Below are 19,167 nucleotides of genomic sequence, written 5' to 3' on the forward strand. Positions count from 1 at the left end.
TTACTATAATCATAAATACCTGCTGGGAAGGCAGTTGCACAGGAGGAGAGCAGAACTGTTCCTCTTAGGAATGTGCAAACAATGCAGTGTCACAGTCATAGTACACCTTGCCTGGGGCCTGCCTTTGGTGGCCTAGGTTTTGGGGCAGACGTAATGGCAGGCTTTTTCAACGGGAAGACAATGGAAGGGCAGGGTTAGAAAAAGTTTCCAGGAAGGGGAGTTGGAGCAGTAAAAGCCTCTGGGTGGAGGAGGCATGGAAGGTGACGGAAGGAAATTGCCCCTCTGGGAAACACTTGCATTTTCTTTAAAAGTATTCAACGCCTCCACTAATATGGGCCCCTCCTTCTCCTGAATGGGACCTCCCTCTCCGTGAGTCCCTGCAGAGCCTATTCTTTGCAATACACCCAAGGAAGAGCTTCTGGTGGGTAGTGGGAAGGGGGGATAATGCAATGCAGGAAAGGGGGCTGATCATTAATTTCTAATACTACATTTTATACTGAATGATGATGGCAATGTAATGTTATAGCAAACATTCAATACTATTTCAAAACGCTGGAACAATATTATTGGGGATTCTGCTTTTTACCACTCAGCTACAATCACTGGTAAATTATACTCCTGGCCTAGCATACCAACATGGCTGTTTTTCTGTCTGCTCTCTACAGAAAGTCTCTCACTCTGGCAGAACGAGCCAGGCACATTATCGCTTTCCCCTTCCATGCCCAGGTCTAGACAGAGGCAGAAGGGAGATCGTGTTTCCCTGCGTGGTTATGCAGTCCTGGACAAAGTCTAGCTCTTTGTAATCATGGCAATTTTGGGATCACCAAGCACAGTGCTTATCAACCCCTGGGGGTACACAGAGGTCTTCCAGGAGGTACATCAACCCACGTAGATATTTGCCTAGTTTTACAACAGGCTACATAAACACTAGCAAAGTCAGTACAAACTAAAATTTCAATAATAGTGTGCTGAGGCACCTTTGTATTTTTATGTCTGATTTGTAAGCAAGTAGTTTTAAAATGAGGTGAAACGTGGAGTATGCAAAACAAATCAGACTCCTGAAAGGGGTAGGGTAGTCTGGAAAGGTTGAGAACCACTGACCTAGCAAGACCTGAAAAGTGAAACACACTTGTCACTTTTTAGTATCAAGTCTTCTTGCAGTTTTGAGAAACCTAGTAATCCCTGCCTTTAAAGTCATCAGGCTAAAATATCCATTTACTAGATGAGGTTAAAAAAAACCTTCCTTTAGATGCATGTATTTCTAGTGCAGTGGTGGGCAACCTGTGGCCCACACACGGCCCATCAGGGTAATCCGCTGGCGGGATGTGAGACAGTTTGTTTACATCGACCGTCTGCAGGCATGGCTGCCTGCAGTTCCCATTGGCCGGGAATGGTGAACTGCGGCCACTGGGAGCTGCGGGCAGCCGTGCCTGCGGACAGTCGATGTACACAAATTGTCTCGTGGCCCGCCAGCAGATTACCCTGACGGGCCGCGCGCGGCCTGGAGGCCGCAGGTTGTCCACCACTGTTCTAGTGGAATAATTTATCAAATATAAATTACTACCATGCCTCAATATCTTCAAATGAGAGCATAAATGGAAAAAAATATGTGATTATAAATAAGACAAACCTAGGGAATTCTTCATAATCTATATGTTAAGTTGATTTGTAAGAGTAAAATACTAAAAAAATAAATGCTGGAGTTTTGTGAAATATCCAGATCAGAATAAGAATGAAATTATCTTGGGGATATTAGATTTTCAAAGAATGTAACACCTTCATTTGCAAACCAGCATCTTTTAATATACAAAAAGTACAGTGTGTATATGTATAGCTTTATATACAATACATTAACACAAGCAGAAACTTTCATCATAGTTAAGATGGCAGCAGGACATATCATACTCACCCAAAATTTTAAAAACATTGATATAAGATATGAAGGGAAAAACCTCTGGCATTCATTGCCACTTTCTCATACCCTCCAACATTATCAATAACTCTTTCACTTCCATCTCTAGCAGATACTGAAAAGCCATATGTACCCCAATTTTAGCAAACCTGTGCTCTTAGTTTCAAAAATCTTAGTTTCGACCTTATACACTTTTGTATCAAGAAACTGGCACATCTGACTTTCATACAGTCCATATACATGTAACATCATTCCACCTTACCATCACAGAAGTTGATTATTGTGTTAAGAGTGCGAGTATGACTAAGGGGGTACATATGGCTTATTGGTATCTGATGGAGAAAGAAATGGATGCCTTATGGAGTGTTAATAATAATGCCTAGTTCTTATATAGCACTTCTTATCTGTGAAGCTCAAAGCACATCACTGTCTTGAATGTATTTATCCCCACAACAGCCCTATGAAGAAGTGTTATCATTCCAGTTTTACAGATGGGGATGTGAGCGACAGAGGGGCTAAATGACTTGCCCAAGGTCACAAAGGAGGTCCATGGCAGAGAAGCGAATAGAAGCAGGATCTCCTACATCCTAAGCTAGTGCCCTAGCCACTGGAGCATCCTTCCCCTTTACTATATTTGTGAACAAAAAAAGTAAAACATTTATCTGGCATTAGGGTTGGGCAAATGTATCAGTAATTTAAGAGTCTAAAACATTACAAGAACATCATAATTATCTTAAAAACAAGCATTGCATACTCAGGAAATTCAAAATTAAAAAGTTAAACTTAAATATGTGTACACACATTGCCTATATATAATAATATAAATAAGGGGGAGAGAGAAAAAGATTATACTGATAGATCTATATACAAATCAAAGTTCAAGAGATTTTAGAGAAAAATCTGTATATTACCAAAACTTCAGAGTGAAAATTTCAGACTAACAGTATATTTAAATGCAAAACTTGCCACAGAGTGAAATGTAATTTTGTAGCTTTCCTTGGTAATGCAGAAGACAGCTTGTGATACTTACCACATAAAGGGAAGATGTTTATCAGCTCAAAACTTTAGACCCTCCAAAGTGGCTCAGGAAAGACTGAACCCCTTTTAAAAGCAACTCTATCAGTAGTTTGCCAAAAAAGCCCTCCCGTGATGACAATTAAAATATGTATCTTTCAAAGGCTTCCAAACCACCAGAAATAATCTCTCCCTGTCTCTCACACAGTGAAGAAGGTTGGTCTTCAGTGCTGAGTTCACTGCCAACAGCAGCTGTGAGGGTGAAGCTCAGGGCTTTGTCACTCTCCTGGGTTTCTTATTAACCTGATTTTCACTTTGAGCATCAGTTATTCCTGTAAATTCTGCAGCTGAGGGCTGGGTAGCAGCCTTGGGCAAGGTTTTTTTTTTCTCAGCAGCTTTTAGAAAGGGTGCTGATGTTTTCTTAATTTATCTATATTAATCCCTTCCGATGCTTCTTTTCACAAGTTCTTTTTACTGCCAGGATAATGAGGTGACCCTCATCCCTCTTTAGGGAGAAATGCTGCAAAGATGGAGAAACACAGGCTTAATGATGTGCCAAGTGGACTGCTCACAAAGAGATAATTAGCTGGAAAGCACTTTCCTCCTTTCTTCCAGCTTTTATTTGTAAGTTATATAAACAATACCTCCTGCTGGACCACAGAAATTCCTCAGAAACTGACAGCCATGATCTACTGTATATTCTAGTAATAATAATTTTAAAGAGAAAGTTTCCCACATATAGAGTGAGGAAATGGCCATTTAAAAAGTGGGTAGATAGATAGATAATGCGGTATACTTTACAGTTGCATGCCATACATGGCATTTTTAAATTGAGTGCTATTGAAAGGTATGGAATTGGCAGCCCTGGGAGACTGAAGTCATTCATTCACAGAGCAGGTTCACTAAGGGCAGCAGCAGTGTAAGCTACGCTGCCCTGCTACAACATACTTCTGGTGCCCCAAACCTAAGCTGGAATTTAGGAGGAGGAGGAGGAGATCTATGATGAAGAGTATGACACACTAGTTAACAAGAGTGGATGACAAAAGCCAAAACTAGACATTTATTTGAAAGTGAACGTGCCCAAGCTGATGAGTAGGCTTGGAAAGAGGAGATTTTTTAATTGGTAACTGTTGTTCAACATTGATTTTATCGCGCACGCACACACACAAACCCACAAAAAATATTTCCACTGATAATAATCAAAATGCACAGATAGGCAAAGAAAGAAAAATGCTGCTTGAGAACTTCGTAGAGTTTTTTTAAGGTTATTTACTTTGTATATTTTGACATATGGTGTTGAAAAATTGCATTTTAACTATTATAAAGCTTTAATTTTTTCGGCATGTACTGTCATTAAATAATTGTCTGACCCCTCCCATTGTCTGACCCTCCCCCCTAATTTTCTGCAACTGTGAAAATTTAAATCAATACACACTGAAAAAAAAATGCTTAAAAGCCATATACAGTAAAACCTGTGTTAACTGGCACTTTATCAACCAGAAAGCTCTATTAACTGGCATTTCTGATATTCCCCTATACAAATCTTCAATCTAGTAACCAGGACTAGTATACTGCCCAGGAGGTTATGCAATTGCCCATTCTGCACTCTACTTTTATGCAAAAGAGGCAGAAGACAAGTAAGCAAGCTGATATCAGGGATTTATTCAAAAAAGCAGCTTCCAGGGTATGGCATAGGGCCTTACAGATTCAATCCAATCTCATCAAAATACATGACAAATGACCAACGTGTGGAACACCTGGGCTTTTTTACCCGCTGTGCCTCAAGTGACGGATTATAATGGCTTTTAGTCATAAAACCTGATTTTAGGGATCTTTTCTCATTGCTGAACTAAATTGCAAAACTGGCTTATTTGGACTCAAACAGTGAAAATACATCCCCCCCCAAAACAGGTTTTATACTTAAGAATCATTGTAATCCATCAGTTACGGCACAATTCACAACCAAAGAGCCCCTTTGCACTACCCATGTCCTTCTCTCAAACAGTATCCTTTGCCCTCCCACCTCCTCTCCCCAGTCCCATTTTCCCCTTTGTTCCCCTTGCTGCCTGTTGTTGCCTCCTGTTCTCCCCCACTCCCGTACTTTTGCTCTCCATATCCGACCCCAAAAGAGCCAGGAAACTATCTGCAAATTCTTCAGGGAGCAGGAGCAACAGTAAAGGCAGTGGTAGCTCAGTTCCTCTTCAGGCTTCCTCACTCCTCCTCTCAGCCTGTGGGCTTGCCTCAGGCAGTGACAGTGGTTGTGGAGGGCAGCTCCAGAGTGCTCCCCAGCTCTGCTGTTCCTCCGGCTACAGGTTGGCAGCAGATAATGGCTCGCAGCGGCTCCTCTCACACGCCCAAGGAGAAGAGGTGCTGCCAGCATGTATCTGTGTCCTCTTTGTGGTGATTTCACCACACACGCACACATCCAAGTACGTGTGCTGCTTGGTGGTGTCTCCTCTTGTTCTCTCACTGGCTTCTGCTGACTGCTGTACCAGCCCCAGCTGCTACAGACTGAAGAGCACCATTAGCCTGCATGTAACAGCACAACCATGAGCCTTAAATGCCCCATGGCGAAAACTACAATGAAATACGATACAGCTGGGAGGCCAGTCTCGCTCCTTAACTAGACAGGATAGCCAGCCACATCACTCACGCTCCCCTTTCATGTATCCCCCAGTCTCCTGTCCACCACCTACACCCTACACCTACTAATTCCTTCTCTTCCCCCTCTCAGTCTCCTACCCATCATATTCTCCTTCTCCACCATGCCACTTTTCTCCTGCACCCACTTCAGGCTCCTCCTGTCCCCACATACCTCTGCACCTCTTAGTCTGACCCCATGCTGCCTCTGCTGGGTCCCCCACAATCTGCCTCCTGCCTCCCCACTGCCTTGAACCCACTTTCAATCTGCTGCCTGCTCTCTACATTCCTCTGCACTCCCTCAGTCTCCACATATTCCTGCATCTCCTTAGCCTTACTCTTGCTCCCTCAGACTCCTCAGTTTCCTGTACAGTTTCCTAACACTCACCCACTCACCCAGATCCTTCATGTTCTCTTGTCCCCTGCCTGGTCCCCACATGGTGACTAAGGAGTCACCATGACTTCCCTGAGGGAAACCTGGCTTCAATCCCCTTGGAAACAATCAGAGATGGTGGCCATCTTTAATGGGGGCAGCGTTGCTTTGATGTGTAAAGGCTGTAGGGAAGTGGCAGCCACCATGCTGAGGGCAGTCAGTCCCACTGATAGCAATTGGAGTTGGTGGCCATTTTGAGTTAGGACAAAATGTCACTGGTCTGAAGGAAGAAATCCACTGTTGCTAACTTGAATGATGTTATCAGTATTGCTAACCCCAAAAGATCAAAAAGTCAGGAATTAGACTACAAAATAGCATCAGCTGGGCCTGTAGGAATATAGACCCATGTTAGGCCTGAGTGAACGATGTTTTTAAATTGAGTTTGGATATTAGCATGAGCAATAGGCCCAAAGTATGTGAGCAAAAAGAAAATCAAGAGAAAGGAGGGTTATTTGTGTTAAACATATAGTGACTCTTTGGAAACACAGCATTAGCTTATTTAAGGTTTGAGCTGAAGTAATACAAATAAAGAAAACATGGTTAATTGGGTACCAAGTGCAGTAAATAAGTGGTTATATGTTTGTTTGTTTAATTTATTATAGAGAAATGCTTAGCTTAGTAGTTAGGGGAAAATATGGCAAAAGTGAGATAAGAAAAACAAACAAACCTTGAAGAGAGCAGAGTGCAGCCCTAAAGTGATTCCGCCGACTTTAAACAAGGTCCAATAACCAGCAGTGACATCACTTGTTATAGTGTGTTAAATGGAAGGTATCCTAGCCATTCTTTGTCAGGCCTTTTCTTACCTGCTCTAGAGTCATGCCATGATGGGAAGGTACCTCCTGATCCTGTTGTAAGTATATTGGCCAGTGCTTATAACTGTATTGTTGCTATGGATATAGAAAATCAGGGTGTAAATACTAAAGCTGATATTTTGGATGAAACCAACACCATGTGGCCTTTGACTAACAAAAGAATGCGTGTGTGGAATCTGACGTCATGGTAAATCTTAATAAAATTATTAGGAAAATTATTTCCAACAAGGCTAGGGTTGCCAATTTTGGCTGGCTATATTTCTGGAGGTTTCATCACATGATTAATCTTTAATTCTGGGAGACTCCAGGACAGTCTTGGAGGGTTGGCAACTCTAAACAAGGCCCAAAATCATGACTTCTTTTAAAGGTTAAGTTGTGTTGTTTGGTCTGTCTTTTGACTTGCGAATCACTGTGTGTGACAGTTAGTGATCCCAACTCTCCCAAATGTAGCACATAAGGTGATTTTGGCCTCTGATGCGAAGCTTTGGCTGCTGCCTGATGATGTGGAGATTCTAGTTTCTTCCCCCAAAACCAATGTTCTCAATGAATTTTTTTTCTCTGTTCCCTGCCCCACATCTGTCCATCCTTCAACTAATTATACTCCCCGCAACCCCTACATCAACTTTAGGTCCCCAACTCCACATCTGCCCCTTGCCCCGCCCAGTGTACCTCTGGTGGTTCATCGTGTCTCTCTCCAAGGCAGAAGGGTGCTGCTGCTGCAGGGTCCCCCCAGCTGCTGCAGAGTCCCCTTCTCTGCTTCCCAATCCTGGGGGGAGGGTGGGCACCTCCAGCAGTTCCCTCCTCCTCCCAGGCCACCCCAATGAGAATATCATCAGCTGCTCCCTCTTCTGCTTCCCTCCCCCAAAATCTCCTATCTACTCTCCAGGGTAGGGAAGACAGCTCTGCCAGACTCCTGTGCTAGCCCCGATTGGGGGAGGGCAGCCAATCAGAGGGGATTTTGCCCCTGAGCCAGCTGGAAACTCCATGAGAGCTGCTCCTTCTCCTATCAGATTGAGACTGGCTCCAGAAACAGCCAAAAATCATATTACTGATGGTGAAATCACAAGAGTTGGCAATGCTGTATTAATGTGTGTCTCACAATATTTATTGTTTGACTTAAAGTCCCAGCTGCTTTAATCAAGTGATCAAATGATTGCACGAGAATCTCACTTTAAAAAATAAAGCTGAGTTTCTAGCCCTCATGATTGTGGAGAAAAGTTCACTCCCACTGTTCCAGTATTAGAAAGCCAACACACACAGTTAAAAAAGAACCTCACGATTTCTGGAGCTTGACTCATGACTTTTGACCCATGAAGGCTGGCAATTCTGTAAATCAGAAATTCATCAGAACCACTAGCCAACCCAAATATTGAGAGACTCTCAAAAAATAGCTAGAATTGGTAATACTGGAGGTGGGCAGGCTGTATGAGGATCTCCGAACTGCTATAGGAACCTAATCCACAGCCTGCTGAAGTCAATGATCTCTCTTTATGTATGGGAGGTAAATGGTAGAGGGCACTGGGGCCACTTCAGAATACAGGTGGTTCCTCTTGTATAGCAACTCGGAGACACTCCTACCTTCCCTATCTTCCCTTCTGCATGGAGGGGTGAAGCTATCAAAGGCACTCACTTCTGAAGTTCAGACAAACAGCACCTAAGAAAATATTTAAATAAAAGTCTATTTAGGCTTCCAAAGTAAATCAAACACCTGAGTGGAGCTGTGTAATTTTCAAAATTGATGCTCTCTGATGCCATTAATACAACAGAATCCTAAACCTCACTTGGCAACAGGTTTTACATATGTCATATATCTTTACTTTCCAAGGCCAAATTCTGTCCTCATTTACACCCATGCAAATACACTGATTGGAATGGGAATTCATGAGTTTAATGGTGACCACCATTAGTCCAATAGCTCAGACCACCCACAATTACTTGAACTAGAGAAAATATCTCGAAGTTTATATTAATTCTAAGAATTGCACAACTCAACACAAATGCTCAATTTGCTTTATAGATAAGGCTAAACAGACTTGAGGGGTTTTTGGATGACATTTTGTTCATCTACCTTGTTTGTGCATGTTTTATGTACTTTCCCATGTTTTCTTAGTTTTTATGCAGATAAAGCTAAACCACCAAATTTCAAACCAATGTGTACTACACAGACAAAACAGGACAAAATTTAACTTTCATTCTGCAAAACTACCTCTCTTACACTTTAGTTATCTAAAGTGGATTCTGGGTAAAGCTCATCCGTGTAGGAGACAGAACTTTCTCAGTGGCTGGTCTGAGACAGTAGAATGAACTCTCACAGGGACTAAGGACCTCACAGATCTCACCACTTCTGCTCCAAGCACAAGACCCTTATCTTTGCCCTTGCCTTCTCTAACAAACACACAGCAACATGTATGTTAAAACAAACAAACCAAACCCTACCAAAACAAGACACTCCCTGCACACACTTCTACCCCTGAGGAGAGAATGAGAAAACAAACAACATGGCACAGATGTTAGTCAAGTTGTGCTATTCACTACTGGAAGGCACTTAGATACTATAGCAATGAGCACAATAGAAGAACCGATATAAAATAGCCTTTGAAGGCTCAAGAGCTATGGACTTACGGTGACAAGTGACCCATTGCACCAGTAGTTCTGCTTTTTGTTACCTGATACTGAGCTTTCTTTTCCTGATATGAAAGTGCCCTCTCACACATTGCTCATTTATATGCAGCAGCTTTTGCTAGGGCAGCCAATGAAGTATCAACTTCAGGAATAGGAACTGGGGGATGATAAGCTTCCCATAAGCTACGATGTTGAAGGAAACAGTGTTCCCTGACTCCCCTGCACAGGCAGAAGTTCTCAATTTAACACTTAGAGTACAATCACTTCCAGGCTTTTAAGTTTCTGACCACAGCAGCTTTTCTATCTCCACAGCAAACGATTTGCTAGTGAGTTTATTTTGTACTCCTCCAGTAATTTTCTATGGCTCCTAGATAAAGCAATGAGGCTACTTATGTTGGCAGTAACTCTTGTAAGAAGGGTCCGTGAAGAGGAATGGGAAAGGGAGAAGCTGGATAAGGGGAAAGGAGCAGAAATGGATTGGGGTAGCCTTGGGGTATGTACAGTGCCCATTTGTTGGTTGTGATTGTAGACCAAGCCCAATGAAAGAGTGCAAGGCAGCTTCCAAAAGATGTTGGGAAGCCCTGGGTTTGCTCTGGTGTGGCTCCGAACATTCCCATCAAACCTGCTGCCTCTGAGAGGGTGCCATTTTTGCAACAGAGGAGGAAGATTGTCGCTTCCTGGAGTACTGGGTTTTCTTCTGAGAGAGTGCTCCAGTTGTTGAATCTGGTGCTAGAAGGGAGCTCTCTTCTTCTGTTGGGGCTGGTATTTGTATGGGTAGGGCCATGGTGTGTAAATCCTTCGTGATTGCAGTGTGACCTTAGAATCTTTGAGAGAGGAGCACTTCATCTGTTTGGCTGCTGAAGAGCTCCAGCTCTCCCAACGGCAGGTCCTCTATAGCGTGTTGCTCTTTTCTAGGGATTCCAGCGCTTGAAGCCAGAAGGCCTGTCTCATGATGATGGCTGTGGCCAGCCACATGGCAACCACATCCAGTGCATCCATGGCCACCTGTAAAAGGAGTTTTTCTGACCATTGGCCCTCTTTATGACATCTCTCAGTTCCTCTCTACTATCCTGTGGGAGTTTTGGTAGAAAGGCAGTCACTCTCTCCCATATGAAAAAAATTATATTTTTGCAAACAGGGCCTTTTTTTCCAAATCTCTTGGATGAGAGCTGAGGATGAGGAAGAGTGGCTGTGGTTTGCCAAAGTCCCTTAACTGGCTTGAGTATACCCTTTTTGATGGAGTCTTAGATTGCCTGTTTGGGCAGCCCTATCTGGGGTTGATGACCTCAGGATATTGACGAGCTCATGGGACTTCTCCTGGTTCACCAATGTCCATGGTCTCAGTGAGCTGGGTCAAAAGGTCTTGGAACACTTAAGTTATCAGGTGCCAGTGCCACTGCATCATCTGATGAAGATTAAGACTGTCAGCTGACAAGGAGGTTGCTGAGGTTCCTCCAGTGTTGCCTCAATCTATTTGCAGAGACCCGATCCTGGGTCTGCCATGGAAGGCCTGGCTAGCAATGCTGCTAGAGGAGTGAGATTTCTTCCTCTTCCATGAGGCATGTGTGATGGTGGTCCCCAGTATGGCCAAGAGGGCCAACAGTGACATGTAGTATGGGTATTGGCCAGCCCACTGTCACTTGAGCCTTGCCTGTGATGAGATCCTGAACAGGAAGCCTCCAGTGATGTTCCCTCCTGACCAAAGGTGGATGAATCTTGGCTTGATGTTGGTGACAAGTGTCTCGGTGAGGGCAAAGAAGAGTATATTTCTTCAATGGTGATTCTCTAGGGTAGCACAACCTCAGTGCTGAGGGAGCTGGTGCCAGCTGCGGTCTTGGTGTGGAGATACAGACGTTTTCAGCCAGTATATATCATGGGACCCTTGTGGGTTCAAACATCTGTGCCTGCAAGTTTTTGCTTGTGCTCTGTCTTCAGCACCAGGTCTGTCATCTTTGGGGTCAAAGCTGAGGTTGCCAGTGCCAAGGCTATGGATACTGGGGCTGCCACTATCAGTGTCTTCCGTGCCCTTTTTGACTTCTCGTGGCTGGACCCACGTGTGGGATGCCTGCTTGAGGGGTCTCTCCAGTTTGGCAGCTGCCAGTTCCTCCAGGACTTAGGTGACCCTCACAGACTGGTCTTATGCAGCTTGAGATGAGTCTCTGGACTTACAGTTCCTGGAGGAAAAGCAGCAAGAAACTGAGCATTCATCTGCAATGCAACTCTCATTCAGCTGTCTCTTCTGCCTGCTGTGCCCAACTGCGGGGGGTGAGTCTGCCACAAGATGGACAAGGTTTAAATCTGGATGGTTTAGAGTCCACCATTAGACATGGCAGTTGGCATGAAGCACCAGACTCCACTATATAGGGGATTTGTTGAATTAGTCAGTATCTTTATTAAGTCCAACTGGATCAAAGATCTTTTTAGAGGAGAATAAATTCTTCAAGAAACTGCAGGTCAGACACTGCTGGATTCTCTCTCACAGCCACAGGGGGTAAGAGAGAACGGAAGGAGGGTTGTGGCTGCTCCGCTCTTTATGCCTTCACGCAGGAACATGAGGTGGCACAGGCCACATGAGTGGCCTTAATAGATATGGCTATTCCAAAGACTAATTTTGCACAGATGTGGCACATGAGCTTCGTGAACCAGCTGAGCGGCGGCGAACCAGCTGAGCAGCGGGGGACAGCAGAGCAGCACACAGCAGGAGTTTGCCTGGGAGTTTGCCTGGAGTGAGCCCAGTGATGCTTACATCTTGCCAACTTCTCCGAGGAAGCTCATAGTAGGAAGGTGATATGGAAGGGGGGGGGTTCACCTATTGTGACCTGCACTGGATGTGCCATGTTTGTCTTTCTTCCACAGGACAGAAGCGACTTTGTCTGTACAAAGTGCAAGCTGGTCTCCATATTGGAAGAGAAGATTGAAGGTCTGGAGCAACAGATAACGACCCTGCGTTGCATACGAGAAACTGAGGATTTTCTGGACAAAAGTCAGGATATGCTTCTACGGGCACAAAGCTCTAAAAATTTAGAGCAGGTTGCACAACGGAGCCAAGAGGCCAGTGAAGAAGCTTGGCAACATGTGACCTCCAGAAGAAGAAGGGGGGATGTCCGAGTTTCAGCAACGCAGACACAGGTAACTAACCGCTTTCATGTTCTCTCCACAGGTACTAATGCGGAGAGTGGACCAGATGATACGTTTGAGGGAAGGGAGCAGACGGAGACTCCGCTGGTTGGAAGGCATGAGATGCACTGTCCTGAGATGGGGGGTTCCACGACCACCACTCCCAAGAGAAGGAGGCGGGTGGTGGTGGTTGGGGACTCTCTCCTCCGGGGGACTGAGTCATCTATCTGCCGCCCTGACCAGGAAAACTGAGAAGTCTGCTGCTTGCCAGGGGCTAAGATTCGTGATGTGACGGAGAGACTGCCGAGACTCATCAAGCCCTCGGATCGCTACCCCTTCCTGCTTCTCCATGTGGGCACCAATGATACTGCCAAGAATGACCTTGAGCGGATCACTGCGGACTACGTGGCTCTGGGAAGAAGGATAAAGGAGTTTGAGGCGCAAGTGGTGTTCTCGTCCATCCTCCCCGTGGAAGGAAAAGGACGGGGCAGGGACCGTCGGATCGTGGAAGTCAACGAATGGCTACGCAGGTGGTGTCGGAGAGAAGGCTTTGGATTCTTTGACCATGGAATGGTGTTCCATGAAGGAGGAGTGCTGGGCAGAGACGGGCTCCATCTTACGAAGAGAGGGAAGAGCATCTTTGCGAGCAGGCTGGCTAACCTAGTGAGGAGGGCTTTAAACTAGGTTCACCGGGGGAAGGAGACCAAAGCCCTGAGGTAAGTGGGAAAGCGGGATACCGGGAGGAAACACAGGCAGGAACGTCTGTGAGGGGCGGGCTCCTGCCTCATACTGAGAAGGAGGGGCGATCAGCAGGTTATCTCAAGTGCTTATATACAAATGCACAAAGCCTTGGAAACAAGCAGGGAGAACTGGAGGTCCTGGTGATGTCAAGGAATTATGACGTGATTGGAATAACAGAGACTTGGTGGGATAACTCACATGACTGGAGTACTGTAATGGATGGTTATAAACTGTTCAGGAAGGACAGGCAGGGCAGAAAAGGTGGTGGAGTAGCACTGTATGTAAGGGAGCAGTATGACTGCTCAGAGCTCCGGTATGAAACTGCAGAAAAACCTGAGTGTCTATGGATTAAGTTTAGAAGTGTGAGGAACAAGGGTCATGTAGTGGTGGGAGTCTGCTATAGACCACCGGACCAGGGGGATGAGGTGGATGAGGCTTTCTTCCGGCAACTCGCAGAAGCTACTAGATCGCACGCCCTGGTTCTCATGGGTGACTTTAATTTTCCTGATATTTGCTGGGAGAGCAATACAGCGGTGCATAGACAATCCAGGAAGTTTTTGGAAAGCGTAGGGGACAATTTCCTGGTGCAAGTGCTAGATGAGCCAACTAGGGGGGGAGCTTTTCTTGACCTGCTGCTCACAAACAGGGAAGAATTAGTGGGGGAAGCAAAAGTGGACGGGAATCTGGGAGGCAGTGACCATGAGTTGGTTGAGTTCAGGATCCTGACGCAGGGAAGAAAGGTAAGCAGCAGGATACGGACCCTGGACTTCAGGAAAGCAGACTTCGACTCCCTCAGGGAGCGGATGGGTAGGATCCCCTGGGGGACTAACATGAAGGGGAAAGGAGTCCAGGAGAGCTGGCTGTATTTCAAGGAATCCCTGTTGAGGTTACAGGGACAAACCATCCCGATGAGTCGAAAGAATAGTAAATATGGCAGGCGACCAGCTTGGCTTAACGGTGAAATCCTAGCGGATCTTAAACATAAAAAAGAAGCTTACACGAACTGGAAGGTTGGACATATGACCAGGGAAGAGTATAAAAATATTGCTCGGGCATGTAGGAATGAAATCAGGAGGGCCAAATCGCACCTGGAGCTGCAGCGAGCAAGAGATGTCAAGAGGAACAAGAAGGGTTTCTTCAGGTATGTTGGCAACAAGAAGAAAGCCAAGGAAAGTGTGGGCCCCTTACTGAATGAGGGAGGCAACCTAGTGACAGAGGATGTGGAAAAAGCTAATGTGCTCAATGCTTTTTTTGCCTCTGTCTTCACTAACAAGGACAGCTCCCAGACTGCTGCGCTGGGCATCACGACATGGGGAGTAGATGGCCAGCCCTCTGTGGAGAAAGAGGTGGTTAGGGACTATTTAGAAAAGCTGGACGTGCACAAGTCCATGGGGCCGGACGAGTTGCATCCGAGAGTGCTAAAGGAATTGGCGGATGTGATTGCAGAGCCATTGGCCATTATCTTTGAAAACTCGTGGTGAACGGGGGAAGTCCCGGATGACTGGAAAAAGGCTAATGTAGTGCCAATCTTTAAAAAAGGGAAAAAGGAGGATCCTGGGAACTACAGGCCAGTCAGCCTCACCTCAGTCCCCGGAAAAATCATGGAGCAGGTCCTCAAGGAATCAATCCTGAAGCACTTACACGAGAGGAAAGTGATCAGGAACAGTCAGCATGGATTCAACAAGGGTAGGTCATGCCTGACTAATCTAATAGCCTTCTATGATGAGATTACTGATTCTATGGATGAAGGGAAAGCAGTGGATGTATTGTTTCTTGACTTTAGCAAAGCTTTTGACACGGTCTCCCACAGTATTCTTGTCAGCAAGTTAAAGAAGTATGGGCTGGATGAATGCACTACAAGGTGGGTAGAAAGTTGGCTAGATTGTCGGGCTCAACGGGTAGTGATCAATGGCTCCATGTCTAGTTGGCAGCCGGTGTCAAGTAGAGTGCCCCAGGGGTCGGTCCTGGGGCCAGTTTTGTTCAATATCTTCATAAATGATCTGGAGGATGGTGTGGATTGCACTCTCAGCAAATTTGCAGATGATACTAAACTGGGAGGAGTGGTAGATACGCTGGAGGGCAGGGATAGGATACAGAGGGACCTAGACAAATTGGAGGATTGGGCCAAAAGAAACCTGATGTGGTTCAATAAGGATAAGTGCAGGGTCCTGCACTTAGGACGGAAGAACCCAATGCACAGCTACAGACTAGGGACCGAATGGCTAGGCAGCAGTTCTGCGGAAAAGGACCTAGGGGTTACAGTGGACGAGAAGCTGGATATGAGTCAGCTGTGTGCCCTTGTTGCCAAGAAGGCCAATGGCATTTTGGGATGTATAAGTAGGGGCATAGCGAGCAGATCGAGGGACGTGATCGTTCCCCTCTATTCGACATTGGTGAGGCCTCATCTGGAGTACTGTGTCCAGTTTTGGGCCCCGCACTACAAGAAGGATGTGGATAAATTGGAGAGAGTCCAGCGAAGGGCAACAAAAATGATTAGGGGTCTGGAACACATGACTTATGAGGAGAGGCTGAGGGAACTGGGATTGTTTAGTCTGCAGAAGAGAAGAATGAGGGGGGATTTGATAGCTGCTTTCAACTACCTGAGAGGTGGTTCCAGAGAGGATGGTTCTAGAGTATTCTCAGTGGTAGAAGAGGACAGGACAAGGAGTAATGGTCTCAAGTTGCAGTGGGGGAGGTTTAGGTTGGATATTGGGAAAAACTTTTTCACTAGGAGGGTGGTGAAACACTGGAATGCGTTACCTAGGGAGGTGGTAGAATCTCCTTCCTTGGAAGTTTTTAAGGTCAGGCTTGACAAAGCCTTGGCTGGGATGATTTGATTGGGGATTGGTCCTGCTTTGAGCAGGGGGTTGGACTAGATGACCTCCTGAGGTCCCTTCCAACCCTGATATTCTATGATTCTATGATTCTATGTGCATCTCCAGTAGGATCCACACAGACAAATATTCAAAGCAAAACAGAGGCTTATTCTGTAACTAGGTTTCTATAACAGCTGCAGCAGAGGCCATAGCAAGGGATAGCATGAGTAGGATGGAATAATTCATTGCTAGTGGGGAAACAGACCCTTGAATGTTTTCACAGGTAAACACACTACACCTGATACAGTGTCATGCTCAGTCTCAATTTGGTTTGATAATCTCTGTCCTAGACACATTTGTTATCTAATCGCCTTACAAGCTGTGTATTACAAATACAAGGCAGAACCAAAATATAGTGGGCCAAATTCATCCAGACATACCTCCATGTGCTTCAGTTATGTCCTGGATAAATATGGCCCACTACATTTAGAGATGACATTTTTAGCCTGTTTAACAACATAACAAAATAGCTCCTATTTGTAGAAACAGTAGACAAGAAAGACAAAGGTTTCTGTTATGGATACACAAAAGGCTTATGATACAGAGTGAGAGTAAAGCAGGTCTGAATTTGTTCTGCGAGTGTCACCTGTCAGTAACAATTGAAGAGGATAATTAGGGTTGGGTGAGGAGCAGTTTGGTGCTGAGAGAATGGTGGTATATGGTGGTCGTACATATTTACATAAAGATCTGAAGGTAGTGGATAGAGAAATTGCTGGCCAAAAAATCTGGAAACATTATTGCTTCCAAAAATTCAGAATAACACAAACTAGTTTTTAATTGTAATAGGGGTGGAAAGGGGAAAAGGGGTCATACTTTAGAACTTCAAGCATACTTCCTTAAGTGCTACATAAAAACTTGGGGATACTATTATTATTCCTACAGTCTATTTTATTTTAGGCCAACACTGATATAGCATAAACCTGGATTTAGATATATTTAAGGTAGAACCTTTCCACATATCACTCAACTACTTATCTCCTGATTTACTCTAAAACCAAATGCTGCAGTTATTGCTTGGTTTTTTCTGCATGCATTTGTTAAAACTACTGTTTTAACTACAAAAACTAATTTCCCCTGCTGATACTCACACCTTCTTGTTAACTGTTTGAAATGGGCCACCTTGATTACTTTGGCCTCATTAGCAGTACAAAAGTGATTTCCACCCCTTGTCAACTGTTGAGAATAGCCCACTTCCACCTTAATTGAATTGGCTCATTAGCACTGACCCCCAACTTAGTAAGGCAACTCCCATCTTTTCATATGCTGTGTATTTATACCTCTCCACTGTATTTTCCACTCCATGCATCTGATGAAGTGGGTTTTAGCCCACGAAAGCTTATGCCCAAATAAATGTGTTAGTCTCTAAGGTGCCACAAGGACTCCTCGTTGTTTTTGTTTCCTAAGACTTTCTTCATTACCTTTGTGTAATTGGATTCCAGCCCTTCTCTTTACAAGTTTACACAATTTCCTAAGAAATTCATAACAGGATACAGAAATCATATGTTATTTTTAGAGAAATATAAAAAGTCAGAATGCTAAAGCTATGAAATCCCCACTGACATTTCTCCTTTCCAGCAAATGAGGCCAAAAAGAACTATTTCTTCAGAAACTACCACAGAATAACTAAAATGAAAGTTAATTTTTAGAACACTATGTAATAAGTGATATAAGGGGTCACAGCCTGCTTACTTAGCTCAGGCAAGTAGCCCCATCTATGTCACTATGACCAGGGGTGGCAGGTTTATATAATTTTTGGTGGTGCCCAGAACAGGTCCAAGTCATGCCCCCCCCACACACACCTCCTTTTAAGCCAATATAAGCTGTTGGACCCTGCATCACTCAGTGCAGAAATTGTAAGGTATGTGTGCAAGTGAGTGAGAGGGCTACAAGAAAAAGAATGGTAGTGTTAAGGCATTGAACTGGGACTCAGGAAAACCTGTCTCTGGCTCCGCTACAGACTTCATGTGCAATGTTGGGCAAGTCACAAACTATAATTTTCCAGTGTAAGACAATGGGAGGGACAGATGCTTAGCACCTCTGAAAAATCAGGCTTTACGTGTTTCTAGCTCAGTGCCCAGAAAGAGAGGAACACATCATTAATGTCCACCCTTGAGAATTCTGGTTCAAGTGATTCACCCACCACCACATTGGGTGTGTTAGAGCCTTGGATAGAATCCAGTTTTTCCCTAATTCTAACTGATGTGCAAAAAATTTAGAGGAAAAGTCTTTGCAGGGTTATGTGAGGTATTAACACATTAACACACCCTTTACTGAAATCATATGACGTTTATGGGATCATGTTTATCACATAAAAGGTCAACTTTCGATCATTGTCTCAGGAGGTCTCATCAACAACCAAGTTTCGACCTTGTGTGTCAATTCTGGCAGCGTCCTGTGGCAGTTTGAGTTGACTGACTCTCAAGATACAACTGGGCCAGATCTGATCAGTAGTCACTTTATTTATTTGACTATTGTATTAAAAAAAAGAACTGAAAGCAAGATGGTATTGTGCAGAAAAGAAATTACTCCTTGAGCACCTCACTGCTGGTCCTCTACTCACCTGTGGTTTCAAAGAGCTCTTGAGCCACCGATTGAATTGCGCGTAACTTCTCACTTTCCACTATACTCACCTTTTCCCTGCTCATAGCATGATACAAGGACAAGACTACTGCTAACAATAATAATGAGCACACAGCTCCAATTCTTCTCTTGCTTCAAAATCAGAAGTATGATAAATTGTTAAACTGATGCTCTGACCATTGTGACAGGGTCAGGCCAGATGGCTACAGGAGAGTGATAGAAGGCAGATATATTAGCCCCAGGTTAAGTAGGTCCCTTTTCCCTGGGTAAGATAACAGGGAAGATTCCAGAACAATCAGGAACTTTCTGGAAACAGTTAAGGCAGACAGGCTGATTAGAACACCTGCAGCCAATCAAGAAGCTGCTAAAATCAATTAAGACAGGCAGGCTAATCAGGGCACCTGGGTTTAAAAAGGAGCT

The 19,167-nt window shown here is 44.6% G+C and overlaps 1 protein-coding gene across 1 annotated transcript in view; it reads right to left on the bottom strand.

Annotated features, from left to right (window-relative positions):
* Positions 1-18,812, bottom strand: part of LOC119565474 (collagen alpha-6(VI) chain-like) — a 38,400-nt gene extending 19,588 nt beyond the window's left edge. The window contains exon 1 of the mRNA XM_037891556.1: positions 18,728-18,812. Within this exon, the coding sequence (XP_037747484.1) occupies positions 18,728-18,812 (85 nt within the window). The remainder of the gene's footprint in view (positions 1-18,727) is intronic.
* Between the last annotated feature and the right edge of the window lie 355 nt (positions 18,813-19,167).

The sequence above is a fragment of the Chelonia mydas genome, chromosome 2, assembly GCF_015237465.2.
Source record: "Chelonia mydas isolate rCheMyd1 chromosome 2, rCheMyd1.pri.v2, whole genome shotgun sequence".
Taxonomy (NCBI): Eukaryota; Metazoa; Chordata; order Testudines; family Cheloniidae; genus Chelonia; species Chelonia mydas.